We start from the raw sequence: 18,499 nt of genomic DNA, 5'->3' as shown, positions 1-18,499 counted from the left end.
CACTTCCAAAGAGTAAGAATTTTATTAACAACTATTTTAAACTAGTCACAAATGTGGCAAGTGTCTCATTTCTAAAAGGCATGGATCTTGAATATTAAGCAGAAAGTTGTATTTTCAAACATTATTTTCCTTTATAAGTAAATTCAGGACACACTAGATATCTACTTGCTACCTTAGAAAAACAACATTGCCCTTTAAGTAACTGACTGGTTTTGCAAGGTCTCTCAGGCCTCTTTCTCTGAGCTTCTGTTTGACAACAGCAAATCCCCTATTTGGGTAAGGCTCCTACCTCAGGACTGTTTTGCCAAATAATTGTGGCCCTAAGGTTAACTAATACACGAGAAATTTTCAACGAATACCACATTTTTGTCAGAAAGCCAAGAGATTCTATTAAATCTTTTTGTTTAGGTAATTTTTCTATGTCTGCCACAGTCCAATTATTAAGTTTTCAGTGGTGTGGTATACAAACGTACAAAAACCTAAGCTGTGAAAAAACCAAGGTATCAAACCACATGCCACCTCCCGTGTGTAAAATGGCAGCATGTTTCAAGATGTATAGACTCACCCAGAAGAATGAGGTAACCGTGCCTCTGAGGGGAAAGAAGAAGGCTGGAGGATGGGGAGGCAGGGCCATCTCTTTTCACCGTGTTCTCTTTGGTAGTATTTGTTGTTGTTGTTGTTTTTTGCTGAGTGCCAGCATTGTTTTTAAGAAAAGAAAAAAACCAACAGGAAAACATTTCTCAGAAATATATTTCCTGTGAAATCCAGTTTGGTCAACAGTATTTAACAATCTACTGAGTATTAATTTCCATACATAATTTAGGCAGACAATAATATGATGAAATGAATTTGATAAAAACCTTTAATGGAGTATCAATTGGATTATTCTAATTTGCATCTGTATATACACATCCTTACACATCCTCCAGAATACATGTTTTCAGAATCATCTGCACACTTCCAGTGTTTTCAGCACAAAGATATGCAATTTCTGGAACGAGACCCAGACAGTTGAGAGGAAGAACTGTTGAAGATTGTGGATATTTTCCATAACTGTTTACCTCTAGTAAAGGAGTACTAATTAGGGTATCAAGTTCCCAAGCAGTCAGGAAGAGACAGTCTGCAGAGAGCCTCCAGACACGATAAGGTGCTTTCTTTATTCAAAGGTGTGAGCTTTCTAGATGTCATTGAACTTGTAGCAGGAGCCACTACAGTTGAAAAACAAAATAAGCAACAACTTGTAGTTCAACCATTCAAGCGAACTGCTAAAGTTTATAAAAATATTACATGAGATGAAATGTATAGCCTGAAAACAGAGTAAATAATAACTGTCTGGAAAAAACTAATGATAAGTACTTTTGCAGCTTGGATAACTAACCAATACAAAGACTATGATAATAGGTTTCATTTTTGAAACATGTTTGAACTTTAAAGGTAAAACATAATGGTTCACAAATGACTTTTTCTGTCCATGGATGTTAAAACAACTATTTTTACTTACCCTGTTATCTTTGAGGAAAGTTTGAAATGAAAGACTATTATTTTTTATTTAAGTGGATCAAGTAAACAATACATTTTGAATTAAACCAAAACTTAAAAACCAAAGTGCAGTTTTCAAGATTCCAGCAACTACTTAAATACATACATAAATGCTTCTCTGTAATTCATTAATTTAAAAAAAATTAAGTAAGCAATTCAACTGCAGGTAAGGAAGAAGACCCAGCCCAAATGTTTCAAGCTTAGGAAAGACCTGTAAAAGTGGCATGGTGTTAAAATTGTAGCAATACTAATACTGCTAATAACTGACATCTGCAAATAATTAATCATGGTACCTTGTCTTTTGTTCTTTCAGTATTTTAAAATACTAATACTCTACACACTTGCCTGGTTGACACTTTTTTCTCGTAGGTAAATATGGGTCCCTTCTCCCCCATCCCCCTACCCGTAGATTCTTTGCAAAACTCACTGAAATGAACAAAACAATGATTAAAACAATAAAAGCAAAACCATGGAAAACATTCCAATCAAAGTGCTGAAACCAAACAAGGAATAGGTAATTGTTCTTACCTTCAAGATGTGTCCTATTAGATTTTATGTTCTAATAGGTTAAACTGGAATTGTTTTCTTACATCCTGTTCTTCTTCTGTTTTAAACAATAAAATCTTGCGTAAGAAAGCACTCTCCCTGTTTTTCTTTCTCCTGCCCCAGTCTCCAGGAAACCTTAAAAACTGCATCTTCGTTTCCCTGGGTGTTTTAAGTGAAGGACTTTTCAAATTTTAGTCAATATGCCTCACAGACTTCTTTTGTCATATTCTTTGTCATGTTCAGCATTCATAGGAAAGTTCACAATGTCTAAGTTCTTCTATGCTATGTAGGTAAATTTACAAATCAAAGGATGACAAAGTTTTTTTTTTAATCATTTATCTACAGTTGAGTATCTTTCAAGTGAAAGTACCACTTTCACCTGATTTCTGTATCCATTTCACATTTTTTAGCAGATTATATTTTTTGAACAATAAAAGGCCCATTTCGAATAGCTAGAAATTTTGGACATTGGGGGTGTTTTTTTTTTAATTACTGTAGTGATAGGCCAGTAAACCCCAAGTTGGATATTTTCACTCGGGGGAGGTGGGGTGCGGGAGGAAAACAAAAGGGAAAGAAACCTGTACAGAACTTTACAGGTGCGAGCTGAACAGGAAACATGAGAACACATAAAAACCTAACCTCTTTCCCTTATCTAACCTCTATCCCCACAGAGCAGAAACAGAATACTTACAAATTAGCATCCGTGTATTTGTGTCTCTGTGTTTTCTCTTCTTTGGATTTGGATACTTTGAGCTAATTTGAAAGTGCCCGGTTGGTTGCCCACAAAATGATGCTTGAGAGGCTAAAGACGCATAAATTAGAAACCCTACAAAGGGAGAGGACGGTCATTGTACCTCATCTCTTTATGCGCTCTTACGGTGGGACCCAAGAGCTTTTTTTTTTTTTTAACACTTTAGATGATGGAGCAAGTGAGAGGCTGATAGCTGGAGAGGACTAGGCGAAACAGCCATCCGCTCTCAACTTAGCACCATTCTGTCCACCTCCCCCCCACCTCCAAATACACTGGACTTTGCTACTAAATCACTTTAGGAAACTGGGGTCTGATGGGCAGAGGCACGGAGTCCTTCACATCCAGCCTCGACGCCAGCCTCAGAGTTTCTGTTTCTGATGCTCCAGGGCTAGGGTAACAGGAAGTCTGGATGGAAGCAGGAAGGATGGAGAAAGCGAAGGGAGTGATCCTTTCAAGAAACATCCAACTGCCCCCTTTACCTTTTTGCCTCCTCTATGGGGAGTGGGGGTGGAGTGGGGGTGTTGGCGAGAGAAAAAAGATGTCAAGGACCATTGTTTGCTCGTTTGGGATGTTGCTCCGCCCCCCGAGTCTGTCGTAAACCCGGCGCCGGACTAAAATAAACCCCAGATCCCGCAGCTCGGGGGGCTCGCCGCGCCGCCGACTCCTGGTCACAGGCGCAGCCGCCGCGGCCGAGGTGGCGGCGACCCGCGCGCGCCCCGGGCCCCCCTACCTGGCCGCCCGCCGAGCCATGTCGTTGAGCCCCAAGCACACGACGCCCTTCTCCGTGTCCGACATCCTGAGCCCCATCGAGGAGACCTACAAGAAGTTCGGCGGCGCCATGGACGGCACGCCGCCCGGCCTGGGGGCACCCCTGGGGGCCGCCTACCGCGCGCCGCCGCCCGGGCCCTCCTCGCAGGCGGCGGCCGCGGCGGGCATGCAGCCCCCGCACGCCATGGCGGGCCACAACGCGGCGGCGGCGGCAGCGGCGGCGGCTGCAGCGGCGGCAGCCGCCACCTACCACATGCCGCCCGGCGTCTCGCAGTTCCCGCACGGCGCCGTGGGCGGCTACTGCAACGGCGGCCTGGGCAACGTGGGCGAGCTGCCCGCCTACACAGACGGCGTGCGGGGCGGCGCGGCCGCCGCGGCCACCGGCTGGTACGGCGCCAACCCGGACCCGCGCTACTCGTCAAGTGAGCGGGGCGAGGAGTGCGGGACTGAGGGCCGAGGACGGCGCGGGCGTTCCCCGCCGCAGCCCGGGGCGCGGGGAGTGCTTGGGAATCCGGCCGGGGGTCCGCGGGGCGTCCTGGGGCCCTGAGACACTGAGCGCGCGGGGCGTCCTGGGACCCTGAGACACTGAGCGCGCGGGGCGTCCTGGGACCCCGGGACCCCGAGCGCGCGGGGCGTCCTGGGACCCAACCGGCCCCGCCGGCGTCGCGGCCGCCGCGGTGTGAAGAGAGCGGGGCGGCGGCTGCTGACCGGTCTTCCCCTTGGGTCCCTCCGCAGTCTCCAGGTTCATGGGGCCGTCGGCGGGCGTGAACGTGGCCGGCATGGGGTCGCTGACGGGCATCGCGGACGCGGCCAAGTCGCTGGCGCCCCTGCACGCTGCGGCGGCGCCGCGGAGGAAGCGCCGCGTGCTGTTCTCGCAGGCGCAGGTGTACGAGCTGGAGCGGCGCTTCAAGCAGCAGAAGTACCTGTCGGCGCCCGAGCGCGAGCACCTGGCCAGCATGATCCACCTGACGCCCACTCAGGTGAAGATCTGGTTCCAGAACCACCGCTACAAGATGAAGCGCCAGGCCAAGGACAAAGCGGCGCAGCAGCTGCAGCAGGAGGCCGGCCTGGGCCCGCCGCCGCCGCCGTCGCCGCGCCGCGTGGCCGTGCCCGTGCTGGTCAAGGACGGCAAGCCCTGCCAGAACGGCGCGGCCACGCCGACGCCCCAGGCCGGCCCGCAGCCGCCCGCGCCGACGCCGGAGCTGGAGGAGCTGTCGCCCAGCCCGCCTGCTCTGCACGGGGCGGGGGCAGGCCTGTCGGGGCTGGACGCGGCGGCGGCGGGGGACTACGGCGGCAGCGCGCTGGGCGCCAACCTGCTCTACGGCCGGACGTGGTGACGGCGCGGCTGGCCGGGGGTCCCGCCGCCGCCCGAAGGTCTGCTCGCGCCGACGGCGGGGCCGCCGCTCGCGAGAGAACGGACGGATCGCGGAGAGGGGCGAGCGCCGGGCCTCCGCTGCGGGTGGGGACGCGACAAGCCCCAGGATCGAATCCTGAGATCGCGCCGGCCAGGAGGCTTTGAGGTGATTTCCTCCTTCCGGAGGTTCCTAAATTGTGTAAAAAGCCGGCCGAGTCCACATCCACCACCACGTTCCTAACCAAAGCTCTCGGAGTTTTAAACGTTGGAGACTTAGGTGGTGTTTGTAGCTCTAAAAGTCAACCCAGCTTTAACAAGGTTTTCTTCTTGAAGTGGAACTTACCTTGGGAGATTAATTTTCGAAACCCACCCCCCCCCACCGCACCCCCCGCCCCCGCTTAAGTGCAATTTCATTAATGTTTGATGGAAAGTAAATTGAATTGTAGCTCAAGATGGATCATGCACATGGCAACATTACTGCAGAGGAGTTATTACCATTTAGAGAAATGGAATAAACGTAATCAAAATATTGCTTATACGAATTGATATAGCTTTTTAAACTTAATGCTGTTTTTTAAATGTTTTGATCATGATTTGGCAATGAGTGTTTGTAAATTATCCTAAAAGAGGCTTTTCCTCCTAAGATGCAGCTCATCAAAAGAAAGGATTGTAAGCTACTTTTTATATGGAAACTGGTCTCCCAAAATCAACGGACAAAATAAATTATACCCTATTCTACAGACATGTTATTTACTCTTTCTAAGGTATTTGATTATCTGAATTAAAGTACCTTGATAAAACACTAGAACAAGTAAGCAAAATTGCTAAGACAGACATCAATTAATCTATTTTTCAAAGCATGTCAAGAAGGAAGAAAATAAGGTGACTTATTGAATGGTAATCAGTGTGTAAAGAATCAGTAAAATATTATTTTCTCATATTTAGAAGTTAATAGGGGTTACACACCGATTTTGTTGGTGTTTTCTTGTACAAATAATGTATTTACTCTTTAATATGCTGGTTTATATTTCCTATGTTTCAAAAGGATATTTAAATATAACTTAAAAGAATTCAAGTACTTTTTTTAGCAAATGTCAAATGATCATTTCTTTTTCACTACGTTGTATAGGCTTTTTTTTTTATACTAGTTGGCATGATGTGACAACACAGCTCAGTTTATTCATGATTTAAAGAACTGGTAGTAGATTAAAAATGCTAAAAGAAGGCTGGAGAAAGTGAGTTCATAAAATGAAGAAAAATTAAAGACATAACATGGATAATGCATGTTTTACAAATAACCAAAACATTTCCCAGAGACCCTAAACCTCTTCTACATTTTTGAAATTTTAGAATTATAGTTTGAAGTGAAACATTTTATTTCATTTCATTGCTTGGGTATTTTTCTGAACTGTGCAAAGTGTTTTTAAAAGTTGCACTTTCTCTATATTTTCTACAGTAAACAGTAATGATAATTAAAAACTCCAGTTCCTTTCACAAAGAGAAAAAAAACACTACAGAAGCAAGTGAATCAATCTTTATCAAGGGTCTGTGAATGCATTTTTGTAAACTGACAACTGATTTTTAACACATTTTACATAAAATTTGAGCAGAAAAAATATGAAAATGATGCAGTACACTTTCAGAAAATTCTCCCAGTTTGAGTTTTTGCATACTAATAAAATTGATTTTCAAAATGCTAGCCAGGCTAGCATAACTATTACTGATGTGCCAGATTTAAAAATGCTTCTTTATATTGATTCCTTCAACTTCTGAAATTCTACTTCTAGAAAACATGTTATAAAAGTTCACATGGTTTGTAATTTTTTTTTTTTTTTTTACAGCCCAATACTTAACAAAAACAGTAGCTTATGGAGTAAGGGTTCCGAGTAACATATTTAAAGAAAATAAATCTTCATGCACAGTTTTTCCCTTGATAATTTCTGGAACAAAAAAATCCCTTAGACTAAGTGAACTATCAATCAAAAAGACCATTAAGAAGAAACAGCCTTCTTTATACAATATTTCCTGAAAGTGTATTTGGTACAGGCATATCTTTCTCCTTTCAGTGTTCCTTTAAATAGTAAGGGACTCAAGCCAGAGGTAATTGCTGCAGAGAGCTTAACATTCTGCACCCAGAAATGTACTGAGTTTATGTGTGCACATCCAGAAATTAGGATAAGTTTTGCTTTTGAAACATTAAAATAGAAAATGTTTATACTGTAGAATTCCACATTCTGATTATTGTGAAACAAAAGCTTTTTTTGCTTCTTTTGCAATTAGTGCTTTGCAGATCTTTTATAAAAACACAAACGGCCAGACTAGGTGAAACTCATTAACTGAAGAGGAGGATAAGTGTCTTCACAACCAAGAGAGAGGTTGGCTCAGGGTTTAAGTGGGAACAAAGCCCCTCCAAAGTTTAGCAGAGGCCACAGCAAAACTCAGTTTGAGAAATGCTAACTGAGGATGTCACAGTTTCCTAAAGGTTTTTGGGGTTTTACAACACTCTAACCTATTTTTTCCCAGTTGAGGCACAGAAACCAAAATCCAGAATCCAAGTTGCAGAGAGGAACGGCGGAGATTGCAGGTACTTTTCTGAAATCTGTGTTGGGATGTAAATTGAAGTAGTGTGTGTGTGTGTGTGTGTGTGTGTGTGTAAATTGAAGTTGTGTGTGTGTGTGTGTGTGTGTGTGTGTGCGCGCGCGCGCGCGTGCGTGCGCACTTGCGCCCAGTGTTGAAAGATACAGGAAGGGTGTTTTGTACATGGAAGAGGGGGTGTAACCCAGTTGTCTTCTGTTTGAGGCTTTGCTTAGAACTAAAACCTAACAATCAGAACAAGTAAGTCAATCAGACTTTTATCAACACAGATGTTGTGTCCAAACTCCATTCTGCTATTGACTGTTTACTTTCAATTTAAAGCAAATCAGAGACACAATCCTGTTCACTAAATGCAAGCACCTTCCGAAGACTTGCTTTGTTAGCTGCATTTCGCAATGATGACTTTTAGAAAGACTTTTAAATTGGTGAACCATAATCACATAAAGACCCATGACTGGATTTTAAGATATGAATTTGTGCATAAGATAATGCACAGTGTAAGGGTGATAAAAGTTTCAGATGTAGTTGAGAATACGAATGATACCGCCCAGCTCTTTAACGTTAACATTAATATGTGGATAAAACTCTGTAAATTACTCAAGTCCAGTTTTTAAAAATACTGCCACTTGCCATGCTCAAATCCAATGAAACAGGGCACTAGGATACATTTTATTAAAAATGAATTAAATAAGTAGACTTTTGCTGCTAGTGAAAATGGGTGAGCATCTGGAGAAGATTCAAAGAAGACGAAGTCGGGAGTCACTCTCTCCAGTAAGTATTGAGATCACTTTGTGATTTTAGGATCACTTTTATGTCATTATTTTTTGAGCACGGAGATTTGGAAGCTTCTGAGAGAGGTGTTTTGGTTTCCTTTGTTTTTGCTTTAGAATGTTGGAATGAAATGCCTTTTATTTCAGTTTCTAAATTTCCATGTAACCTCTTTCAGTAGTTGCTTAGGTGATTTCTAATAAAAGTTTAATCACAAATATTACCTAAGTTTAAGTTGTGCAAACTGTTTTGCGGTAGTAAATGGTTCCATTCCCATTTCACACACACTAATTAAAGCCTGTTACCTCTGGTCCTCGTGCCATACATGCGGTATCAGATAACTAGCAATGCAGATGTTCACCTCACCCTGAGTGGAGAAGAAATGCGCCGAGAATGGGCCGCTTGCTAGTTAATTAGTTTTGGCGCTCGCGGGCCGAAGGCTAGCGGATCTGCTCCAGGCAGCCGCGGAGCTGGACGAGCCGGATGCAGGCCACGCCCGGGACCGCGCCGCCTGCTAACCCGGCTTCCAGGTTACGTCGGAGAACGACTGCATTCTGATTTCCAAGCCAAGCGAAATTCACTTACCCTGAGGCTTGGAAGTGAAAAAAACAGCAGCCTCGGAGAAGACCCTTTCCGCTGCCTCCTTCCAGGGCCGATGATCGCATCCGTGCGGGGAGCCAAGACGACGCTGGCCGGCGGCGAAGCTGCGGCGGGGACCCAAGGAACCCAGGTGATGATGCCGCCGACGCGCGCCCCCCTGAGCTGCCTGCCCGGCTGTGGCTCGGGGTCAGCCTGCAGGTCACCTCCCCACCTGCTTCCCCGATGCCGCGCGGCCGATGGACGGATGGCCGTGTGCTGCCCTCGACCTTACCCTGAAGACAGACGCTCACCACCGGCTCTCAGCGCCGCGATAAAGTCGGGCTGTCCCCAGGTTATATGCTTAAAAACCTTCAACATGAGACCTTGAAAACCTTGTCCCTATTCAAGCGTAGTAAGGTGGAGTAAACTACACAAAATCGACCCGTTGGCTTTATTTACTCCGGAATGTGGAGAGGGCTAGTTACAGTTGTAAAGGCGCCATTGAAAGTTCTAAAAAGCCTTTGTTGAAATAACGGGGACTTTTTCTGGAAGATTCAAACGTGGGGACAAGTTGTAAAGAGATGTCAGAGTAAGGAGAGAGAAGGAAGCAAGGGCTCACCACCTGCTATAGGAAAGCTAGGGGCTTAACTTTCCCATCAGGCTTTTGCTTAGATGTCTTTAAAACACTTAAAAACATTTTCAAACTTAATATGTTTTCATTAGTTATGTGCAGTGGTGCAAAAAACCAAGTCAAAATTACTTTAGATACGCTCATGAAAACTTAAAAAACTAGACCAAAATTAAAGATCTGAGAAATCTAGGTCCTGTAGAAGCGTGGCTATAGGGTACTTATGAAGCTGTATATCCTAAGACATGAACATGGGCTCCTTCTGAATATGCAATACTTGATTCAGGTGTTATATTTTTAATATTCAGCAGATAAACAGCATTATTCCTTCATTCTATTGTGATGGTAATATATAATGGTTAATTCCCAGCAGAGACTCTTTATCTCAACAATAAAGAACTCTGCTCTTATTCACCCATCATCAGCAATGAACTCAATAGCTTCAAAATACCTTCCTATCCAAGGTTAAGGTGGGATTTTTCCTGAATAGATTTAAGATTAACAAGTTGCCTTTGTTGAATATTAAAGCAAAAATGTCAAAAGTCAGAAAGACAGAAACCTGATTTTACAATCTGAGGCTAGAATGGAAAAGGGGATAAATCTTCATACATGTGTCTAAATTTGTTGTGGAAAGCGAAAAACACATATGGAAGTGCTTGTGTGTGACCTGCAAGCATACACTTAAGGAATGAGTGTACTTACTAGCAAGGAAAAAATGAGTACAAATTTAGAATCTATTGTGAAATAATGCAAAAATATACCAAGGAGCATAGGCAATTTAGCTAGGAATTAAACTTTTCAGGTTTTCTTTTTTAAATCCTTTATTTATTCATCTCTGGCTGTGCTGGATCTTCATTGCTGCGCTCTGGGTTTCTCCAGTTGTGGTGTGCGGATTTTCCTTGTTGTTGAGCACAGGCTCTAGGGCAAGTGGCCTTCAGTAGTTGCAGTGCTGGGGCGTAGTTGCCCCATGGCATGTGGAATCTTCTTGGACTGGGAATTGCATTGGCTGGCAGATTCTTAATCACTGGACCACTAAGGAAGTCCAAAACTTTTCAAGTTTTCTTCTTTCTTTCTGCTCTTCCGTTGTGGTTTTTTTTTTTTTTTTTCAACTAAAGTATAACTGACCTACAACACTGCATTAGTTCCAGGGGCATAGACTGATTCCAGATTTCTATACATTACTAAATGATCACCACAATAAATCTAGTTACCATCTGTTACCATACAAAAATAATATTATTATATTCTCCATGCTGTAAATTTCATCCTATGACTCATTTATTTTGTAACTAGAAGTTTGTTTATACCACAGTCTTCCTCACCTCTCTCTCATCACCACCCCCTGAACTTTTCTCAAACTTTGAGAATTCTCCAAGATTTAAAACAAATCTTTAAAACTGCAGCACAAATATGCATGAAATCTGTAAAATGTAGATAATCTCATGAAGATTTTATAATTTGCCAAATTAGTAGTGGAAAGGCATACGTGAGTCAGATGGGTTGTCTTTCTGACCATATCCTCTTAAAATCTACTTCATTGATTTTCTTTTGACATCTAATTGTAGAAAATTCTGATATATTGATAAAAAAAGAAAAAAAAAACAACCATACACTTGCCAAGATTTTCAAAGTTTAAATACTGTAAAACAACAAAAGAGACCAGAGTTCTAAGTTTTGCATTGTTTTTTACTAAAGTCCAGAAATTTCCATATGACAAGTACATCAATGAAATGTTCCCAAAGAAATACTGAACAATATACACTCTAGTTAGCTGAGGGTTCCAGCTCAAGAGTTCATACTTAATTCTTGTGCATTAAAAATCAGCATGGATCTTAGATGATCTAGAATACACTGTGTTTTGAAATCCACAGCTGGTTTGATTTTTAACCATAATGAAAAACCAGTATTCCTATTCCATCAAATGTGTTTTACAAGCAATAATAAATTCAGATCCACTGTATTATGCAACACACATCTTTGGAAAGCAACATAAAACAGTGAGATCGGATCAGTAGAAATATACAGTTAAAAGAAATACACAAAGTACTGTAGTTTTATTAAAAACTACTACTTGAGAAAGAAATCTTTCCACAAATAGCATAAAACTGTAGAATGATGAAAGGATCTGGGAAAGCTTTACAAAAGCCTAATTCCAACTGTATCTTCCTGAGGGTGGTGGCAAAGGGTATTTCCTTCCTTCTCTGGGATATCCCTGAAGGAAAAAAAAAAAAAAGGAAGTTTACTTTGTGGATTAACACTCCTGCAAAGAAATTAATCTTACTTCTCAATGGAAAAACACACTAAAAAGAAAGGGACTATTTCTTATAGGTATATCACATGGATGGTCTCCATAAACACGTGTATTTGGTTTTCAGCCTTTTCCAAAGCTGCACGCGAGTAGAAATTAGCATAAATGCTATCACTGACAACTAACCAAATCAGCCTTAACAAGAACCTAAGAAATTCCTTAAAATGTACACAAATGAAGGACAGTTAAGTGTCTTGTGTAAAACACTTGTCAGTCTCACCCACCACCAGCCCCCATGGTATTTCAGGCCACATTGTGGGAAGGTGCCCATGTCATCCTCAGACATATTAGACTAGGAAAGCCATTTTGCTTAACCAAGGCAGGAGCTTGCTGCCTCAGCTGAAGCCTTTAGGCGTTTTTGTTTGTTTAGCTATAAATAATAGTAGACCACATTAGGTTATTACATAATCAATTACAGGGAACTTTCATAACATTTCCTAGTATGCTTCCAAACACCATTTAGGTACAACCTAAAGATAAATGTGATGTGTCTGCCATCACAACTCCTCGTTTCTAGGGAGGATTCTAAAATGGACCCTTTTCCCCATACTGGCTCAGAGCACTTTACTAGTTCTCCACTAAAAATATACTGAAAGTATAGTTTTACTGGTTTTAACAGTGAGCTTCTACAATTTAACAGTGCTTCAAAATTCTAATTGAAAAAGAAATCTTTGCAGAAAAAAGGCTGAAAAAGAAATGTATTTCCAAAAGGTCCTAAATGATTTAGATCTCCTGAGTGAATAACAATTATACCTCCTGAACAGCAGAAAGCTCCTCTAAAGGGAGGGTCTCCCCTAAAGAAGGCAGGAGAGCCACTGAACTGGGGTCAGAAGTTAACAGGCACCCCCAGCTCTGCTGCTGAACAGCAGATCTGAGGTTTCAACTCCTGACTTGGAAAATGAGGGGACTGGATTCAAATTTCTCCAGAGCAACTTGTAGTTGCAGGTACACCTTCCTTTCACCTTGACTCGAGCAGCATAAAGTCTCAATCTAAAGAACCTGCTGATATCATCTGTAGAGATTCTGGGCAGACAGTATGTCAAGTAATATTATACATCTAAAGAACTGTTAACAAAATTCTCTCCAAGGACAACTAAGATGATTATTTTCTTATAAAGTGAACTGAGACTTTTAAGAGTACACCAAAAAAAGTGTGAAGAAAAGATTTTTCTTAGCTGGCAAGAGATTCTTCTCAGTTGTCAGAAGAAAGGGACACATGGCAAGAACCTGAGTTAGAAAATTAATATTCGAGGCACTGCAAAAGGCTGAGGTAACACAAGGTAAGCAATTTAATAACCACTTCACATCACCAACTCCACGAATACTACACACTCTGAATCACTGCGTTCAGACCCTGCTCTCTGGCAAGCACTGGATTAAGGAGCATGTAAATACTGGCCAGGGTGTCAAATGGCTGAGGCACAGACTGAGGCAAACAGACCTCAGGCTTAAATGTCGCTACAAATGGATGTATTATAAAGAGAAGGAAATAAAGCTTCCTCTTACTGAATCTGTCTAGGAATTACTATACTCATTCAATGTATAGCTGGTTTAAATTTAGTTTAACAAAGTGGGAAATTAGGAGAGATTTCATTCCATGAAGACACAAACGATAAATCAAGACAGAAAACTCCTAAGGGGAATAAAGGTAACAGCTGAAAAGGTGAGAGATTACTTTCAGCTTCTATAAAATTACCATTCATTTTGAGAGATCTAGTTTCTAATAAAACAAAAAGCAACATTATAAAGAGAAACAATATGTTTTGGTGCTGGACCATATTTGTGCTAAATATTGTACTGCTGTGATTAAAGGGGCTTTTGGTCTGAAAATTCTTCAGCATCTTCAAAGTACAACCTATTTAGTGAGGCAGATACTCACCCCATAAACATTTTTAATGAGAGATCCAAGGGAAACTGAGCTACTCTTAACAGTACTTACACAGAGATATTTTAAAACAACCAACCAACCACTGAGTCCCAAGAGGTACGGTTAGGACAAAGTGAGCAGTAAGCTTTCCACCCCAAAGCCCACACCACATCCATCACCTGTCTCCCTCCACGATCGTCACGTCTGGGTGGATACCCGCCTGGCCCAGCCAGCATCTGGTACTGGTTTGGCTGGAAGGCTGCATTTTGGGTTTGGAGCATCCGGTTCCATGGTAGCAGAGGTTCGGCCCCAACACCTCTGTGGAAAAGCATCACATTTACATTAAAGGTCAAAAATCTCGCAGGTATCATTTCCAAATTTGGGACAATCCAATGTGCCTGGATTTGTCGTATGGGATATATAGGATCAGAGTGGCCTCTAGGTCCCTCACAGCGAGTGTAGTGTAACATATTTCATGAAATATCAGCATTTGTTTAAAACTCAGTTGAATCAGAAAGATCTGACTTAAAAAAAAAAAATTGTTCATCTTCAATTGTAAAGTTTCCTTTTTAGTCACTAAAGTTTTGGACCCAAGATCACCAAGCTGGCTACATTTTAAGATGCTATCCAAAGAGTAAACATGCACGAGACAAGAGGATGAAGCTTTATTTTTAAAAATGTCCAGGCTCGTTCTTCGAGTCCATTCTTTCTAGTTAATTGCATGCTGCAAATGAATTCTTACTGCTGAGTATTTTGAATCTAGGGTAGGGGGCTTGGCTGTTTTTTCCCATCCATTATTCTGCTCAATATGTCAGAAGGTCTGATCAGGAGGAAACCTTTTCAAGTTCTATTGATGCAGCTTTCAATTGACCACGGTGACCTAGCAACATGAGCACTAATTGGCATGGACTGACTGGCATTTGGTGTACAGTTTACATGGGAACACAGATTCAAAAGCTATTATAACCCAGTTTGCTGGCCCGGATTACTGGTCAAAAGAAATGTTTTAATTGTTTTCAAGTGCCTATTTTAACTCTGCAGATACAAAACAACAGGTATGAAGTATTAAATCATAACAATTTAAAGCTGTCACATAAACAGTGTAGCAAAGATTTACCCTCTAAAGGCAATCACCCTGTATGACATAGCTTTCTTGAGGTATTTTCCTCAACTTCCATTTTATTCAACAGTCACTACCAAGAATAAACAGTAGCAAAATTCCCTAGTGTACTTCAGCAGTAGAAGCTTTGGGGGCTGTTACAGACATTGGGAGGAATTATAAGAAAACCTGAAATTTGCTAAAGCACTGAGTAGCTGGTATTAGCTATGACCACATCAGCATATGAATCTCACTGCCTAGGTCTTAGTGGGGAAAGCCCAAAGCTGGGCTCACCGGGTAATGCATTCTTCTCACAGCTATTCAAGCCTGAATCCATCCTCTTCACCCCCACTCTCCTTCCTTCACTTGGAGCTTGCTCTTTAAAAAAACAAACAAAACCAGCAAAGATAACTATTTTTGTGTGATGTCTCCAAGAAGTGCTCTCTAAAGAATCCTAGAAAGGCCAGTGCTATTCTTCAGTTAGTGGTGGGACCAGAACTCTAATAATATAATAATATAATCTGCTGTGAGTCGAAATAAACTGAAAAATCTGTACCTCAGAAAGAATATGCATATATTCGGGGCTTTTACTTATTTTTGAATTCACTAATACAAATATATTTCAGCGAGAATGGCTCAACTGTCAAGCAGGAACGGCTCTGTATGCAGAGAAGACACAGTCTCTTCCAGTCTCTGCAGGACTGAGCAGTTAAGGTTCGTGCTGTGACCAAGGAGGCTCGTGAAAATCGGGCCATTAATGCAAAACCCGCTTGTTTCACGTACAGCTCACACACTGTTTATGAGCTGTGACCATGTTTTCTCCACGGTTTTACAACGGTAAAACTCAGTCAACTGAGTTTCAGGAAAATCAGCTGGCATGGCTAAAATACATTATAAATGCACTTCTCCATTATTTTATGACCTAAAGACAGGAACAAGGCCACAGTGTAGGAGCACAAAGTTCTCCTTTTGGTTTAAAACGATTACCTGAAATGGGTTTTGACAAAAATATTTATAAAAATAATAATCAAACAGTTACAAAAATAATTAATTAAATGGAAAGAGCCATGTAAGAGGGACTTGTATGAACTACCCTCTTCTGCTTGGTAGTGGCAGAAAGGCCTTTATTTTACCTAAGTTTATCCTATTTCTATACTAATTATATCAGTTTGCAAATACTTTTACAAACTGAAATCTGCCCTGGAAAATACATTCTATATCTGAGATGGAAGTGCTGAGGCTGCCACATATTTTTTTTAATGAGTAGCTATTGATTGAAGCAACTTATTTGAGGCATTCCTCACCATGGATGGCAAAAATATTCATAAGTTTCTGAATTACTATTTTGGAAAGTAGCTGGCAGTATGACATAACTATATACTACTCATTGGAATATTTTAAATTTATAAATACACACACACACACACACATATATGTATATGACAAATCAGCTTTTAAAAATCTACAACTGAGCTTAGTACCTATTAAGTTAAAAAACTAAATGGCCACTTTGGATAAGATATGGCCAGAAAAGAGACTCCCCCACTGGCAAGGACACAGACAACAGGGCAGCACCCAGGGGAGGAGGAGGCACGAGCTGGACCTCGATCACCATCATGATGACGGCTAGGTTGTCCTTTTGAGGGGAGGCAAAGGTGGGAGCGGGGTGTTCCTGTTGTAATTTAAGTGAAATGAACATATGAATTATAAATACTATCTCAAGGTAGGAATTAATTCAAGAAACAGTGTAGTTTATGTTTAAAAAAAAAAGTACACTTAAAAAGTTTTCTTCTCTAAGAGGGTTCTCAACCAAACACTTAACAGTGCGGTGGAAAAGTACTGAACTAATGATCAGTGAAACCTGGTTCTAGCAAGAATTCTACTTACCAGTTGTGACATCTCAGCAAAGTCAAAGTGAGTTTGTCTTTTCTCCTCTATGTCATGTAAGGTCAGAAAGGTTAGACTGACACAGGCTACAGAAATGAGTGATGTATCTGCTGAAAGGCTGGCTAATGGAGAAGTTTAGGAGGCTAAATTCAAACTTTGTTTTCTTTAAGAATAAACAGTGTGTTTCTTAAATGACCACGCTCTAAGACATAAGAAAGAATTCTATTAAGCTCACACGTAACTTCTGCCTTATGGCACGGTTTTAGTTTCTGACTGAAAGTAAACCAAAACTCCAACAGAACACACCTCAAATCTGCTGGGTTCACAGAGTCAATCAGGAAGATACCAACTTGACTAGGGCACAGATCATAGATCAAAGAAAAACCCACGGATGTCAGGACATAAGTGACGATCTTAGGGGGGCTTAATGGGGAGAGGGAAGGAAAGCTGCAGGACTGAAGAAAGGGTGCCTCAGAAGGGGAAGGACTTCTCTGAAGTCCCTGTGGCTTCACGGGACAGGATGCTCAGAGCCAGTTTTCTGATGAGTTTTGCTCAGGTGAAAAGTTTCTTGGTAAAGAACGGTATGGAAGAGAGACCTCAGATAAGCTACTGAACTGTGGGCTTCAGTTTCCTCATCTGTAAAAGTAACAACATCTACTTCAAAGGGGTGACAGGAGGAAAAAATGAATTCATGTTTCTTTGGTGATTATTAATATCGGTGAGTATTTAATAACATGGGAAAAAGCAAGCAACAAAGTGGGGAAACCAAATCTTAAACATCAAACGTGACAAACGTTCTGCAGAAGACGGTCATCTAAGGTAAGATCAGTGTGAATGTGATAATATGTATTAAGAAAAATTCACCCCTCACTCATTTAGTGTGACGATGGTGCCACTCTGAGGGTGCTGAAGTGGCACATACCATGTGCCCTGAGCACTCACACTGAAAGCAGAACATAAACACAGGCAAGAGCAGCTGTTCTAAATTAAAATGCAGCTTGCACTAAGTAGCTGATACTATTAATAAACAATCGAATAACATAATTTCTTTTCTCTTCTTGAAGAAAATAATGAAATGAGGTTTTGGAGTCTCTAAAAAAGGAACTTTCTTAAAGGGGGTAGAGGTTATAACCCTGTTCAAATAACAACACTTCATTCATTTCAGATGTGAACACATCAGACTGCTAAAACGGCAGAGGAGAGGCGAACAAAACAGATCAGGACTGGGAAGGCAAAGAAGGAAGCCGTGCTAGGAGGAGGCTTAAACTCGTCTCAGCATCTACCGATGCGGGCAAGACCAGCATGAGACGACAGACTTTAAAGCTATCCTTAAAAATTATTCTTCAGATGTTAATATAATTATTCATAACACGCCTGGCTGCCTTGTCGTGCAGAGACCACCTGACTTAGGCGAGCACAACTTATCAATGAAAGAACACATGTCAAACATCCCTTGTTATTAAACCATGTCACATTCTTCCTCGTCCGTGGTACTTATTAGACTGCAGATCCCATAATCCTCTTCTGAGTCCCTTCTGCGTTTAATTCAGTTCAGTCTTAAGTAGTTGAAGAAACTGTTTTCAGTGGCAACTAATAACTACTGACCTACAGTGACACTGCACTACAATAAGCTTGTCAACCCTGAAAAAGTTGGACCACAGAAGCTGATTAGGACTTCAAGAGGTCTGCAGCAAGAATCAATGGTTGGTCTGTACTGACACTGTGTTGCCGGCAAAGAAATGATAAAAGTGGAACCCCATTAGTTATGCCTCATTAAGCTGCACAACTCTTCTAAAAAGAAATTTGTTTA

General features: G+C 41.8%; 2 protein-coding genes and 2 long non-coding RNA genes across 7 annotated transcripts in view; 2 read left to right on the top strand and 2 right to left on the bottom strand.

Annotated features, from left to right (window-relative positions):
• Positions 1-570: 570 nt before the first annotated feature.
• On the bottom strand, positions 571-4,480 carry LOC129626262 (uncharacterized). 2 transcript variants are annotated; one of them, XR_008701876.1, is made up of 4 exons: positions 4,313-4,480; positions 2,777-2,911; positions 2,068-2,244; positions 571-1,208 (listed from the first exon to the last, which is right to left on the bottom strand). It is a non-coding gene; the product is annotated as an uncharacterized LOC129626262 (long non-coding RNA). The 2 variants fall into 2 exon arrangements; XR_008701875.1 differs by having other exon boundaries at positions 575-1,208; positions 2,068-2,143.
• Positions 2,907-4,941, top strand: NKX2-4 (NK2 homeobox 4). Its single transcript, XM_055545416.1, has 2 exons — positions 2,907-4,026; positions 4,340-4,941. Exons 1-2 carry the CDS (start codon positions 3,585-3,587, stop codon positions 4,939-4,941), a joined length of 1,044 nt encoding a protein of 347 aa, XP_055401391.1. The 5' UTR covers positions 2,907-3,584.
• Positions 4,942-5,027: 86 nt separating this feature from the next.
• On the top strand, positions 5,028-17,981 carry LOC129625584 (uncharacterized). Its single transcript, XR_008701548.1, has 3 exons — positions 5,028-5,124; positions 7,482-7,542; positions 17,855-17,981. It is a non-coding gene; the product is annotated as an uncharacterized LOC129625584 (long non-coding RNA).
• XRN2 (5'-3' exoribonuclease 2) overlaps positions 11,194-18,499 on the bottom strand; it is a 62,797-nt gene continuing 55,491 nt past the window's right edge. For all 3 annotated transcript variants that reach the window (XM_055544108.1, XM_055544107.1, XM_055544109.1), the window contains 2 exons: positions 13,883-14,021; positions 11,194-11,740 (listed from right to left, as the gene is read on the bottom strand). In XM_055544108.1, coding sequence (XP_055400083.1) covers positions 11,675-11,740; positions 13,883-14,021 — 205 coding nt within the window. In that variant the 3' untranslated portion in view covers positions 11,194-11,674. The remainder of the gene's footprint in view (positions 11,741-13,882; positions 14,022-18,499) is intronic.

The sequence above is a fragment of the Bubalus kerabau genome, chromosome 13 (assembly GCF_029407905.1).
Source record: "Bubalus kerabau isolate K-KA32 ecotype Philippines breed swamp buffalo chromosome 13, PCC_UOA_SB_1v2, whole genome shotgun sequence".
NCBI lineage: Eukaryota > Metazoa > Chordata > Mammalia > Artiodactyla > Bovidae > Bubalus > Bubalus kerabau.
Note: the sequence above shows the minus strand (reverse complement) of the source record. Positions and strands in the feature narration are given on the sequence as shown.

Bases quoted from the DNA above. Each gene is read 5' to 3' on its own strand.
- NKX2-4 (XM_055545416.1), top strand. From the start codon at position 3,585: ATGTCGTTGAGCCCCAAGCACACGACGCCCTTCTCCGTGTCCGACATC. The intron at 4,027-4,339 runs GTGAGCGGGGCG...GTCCCTCCGCAG, and splicing joins GGACCCGCGCTACTCGTCAA to TCTCCAGGTTCATGGGGCCG.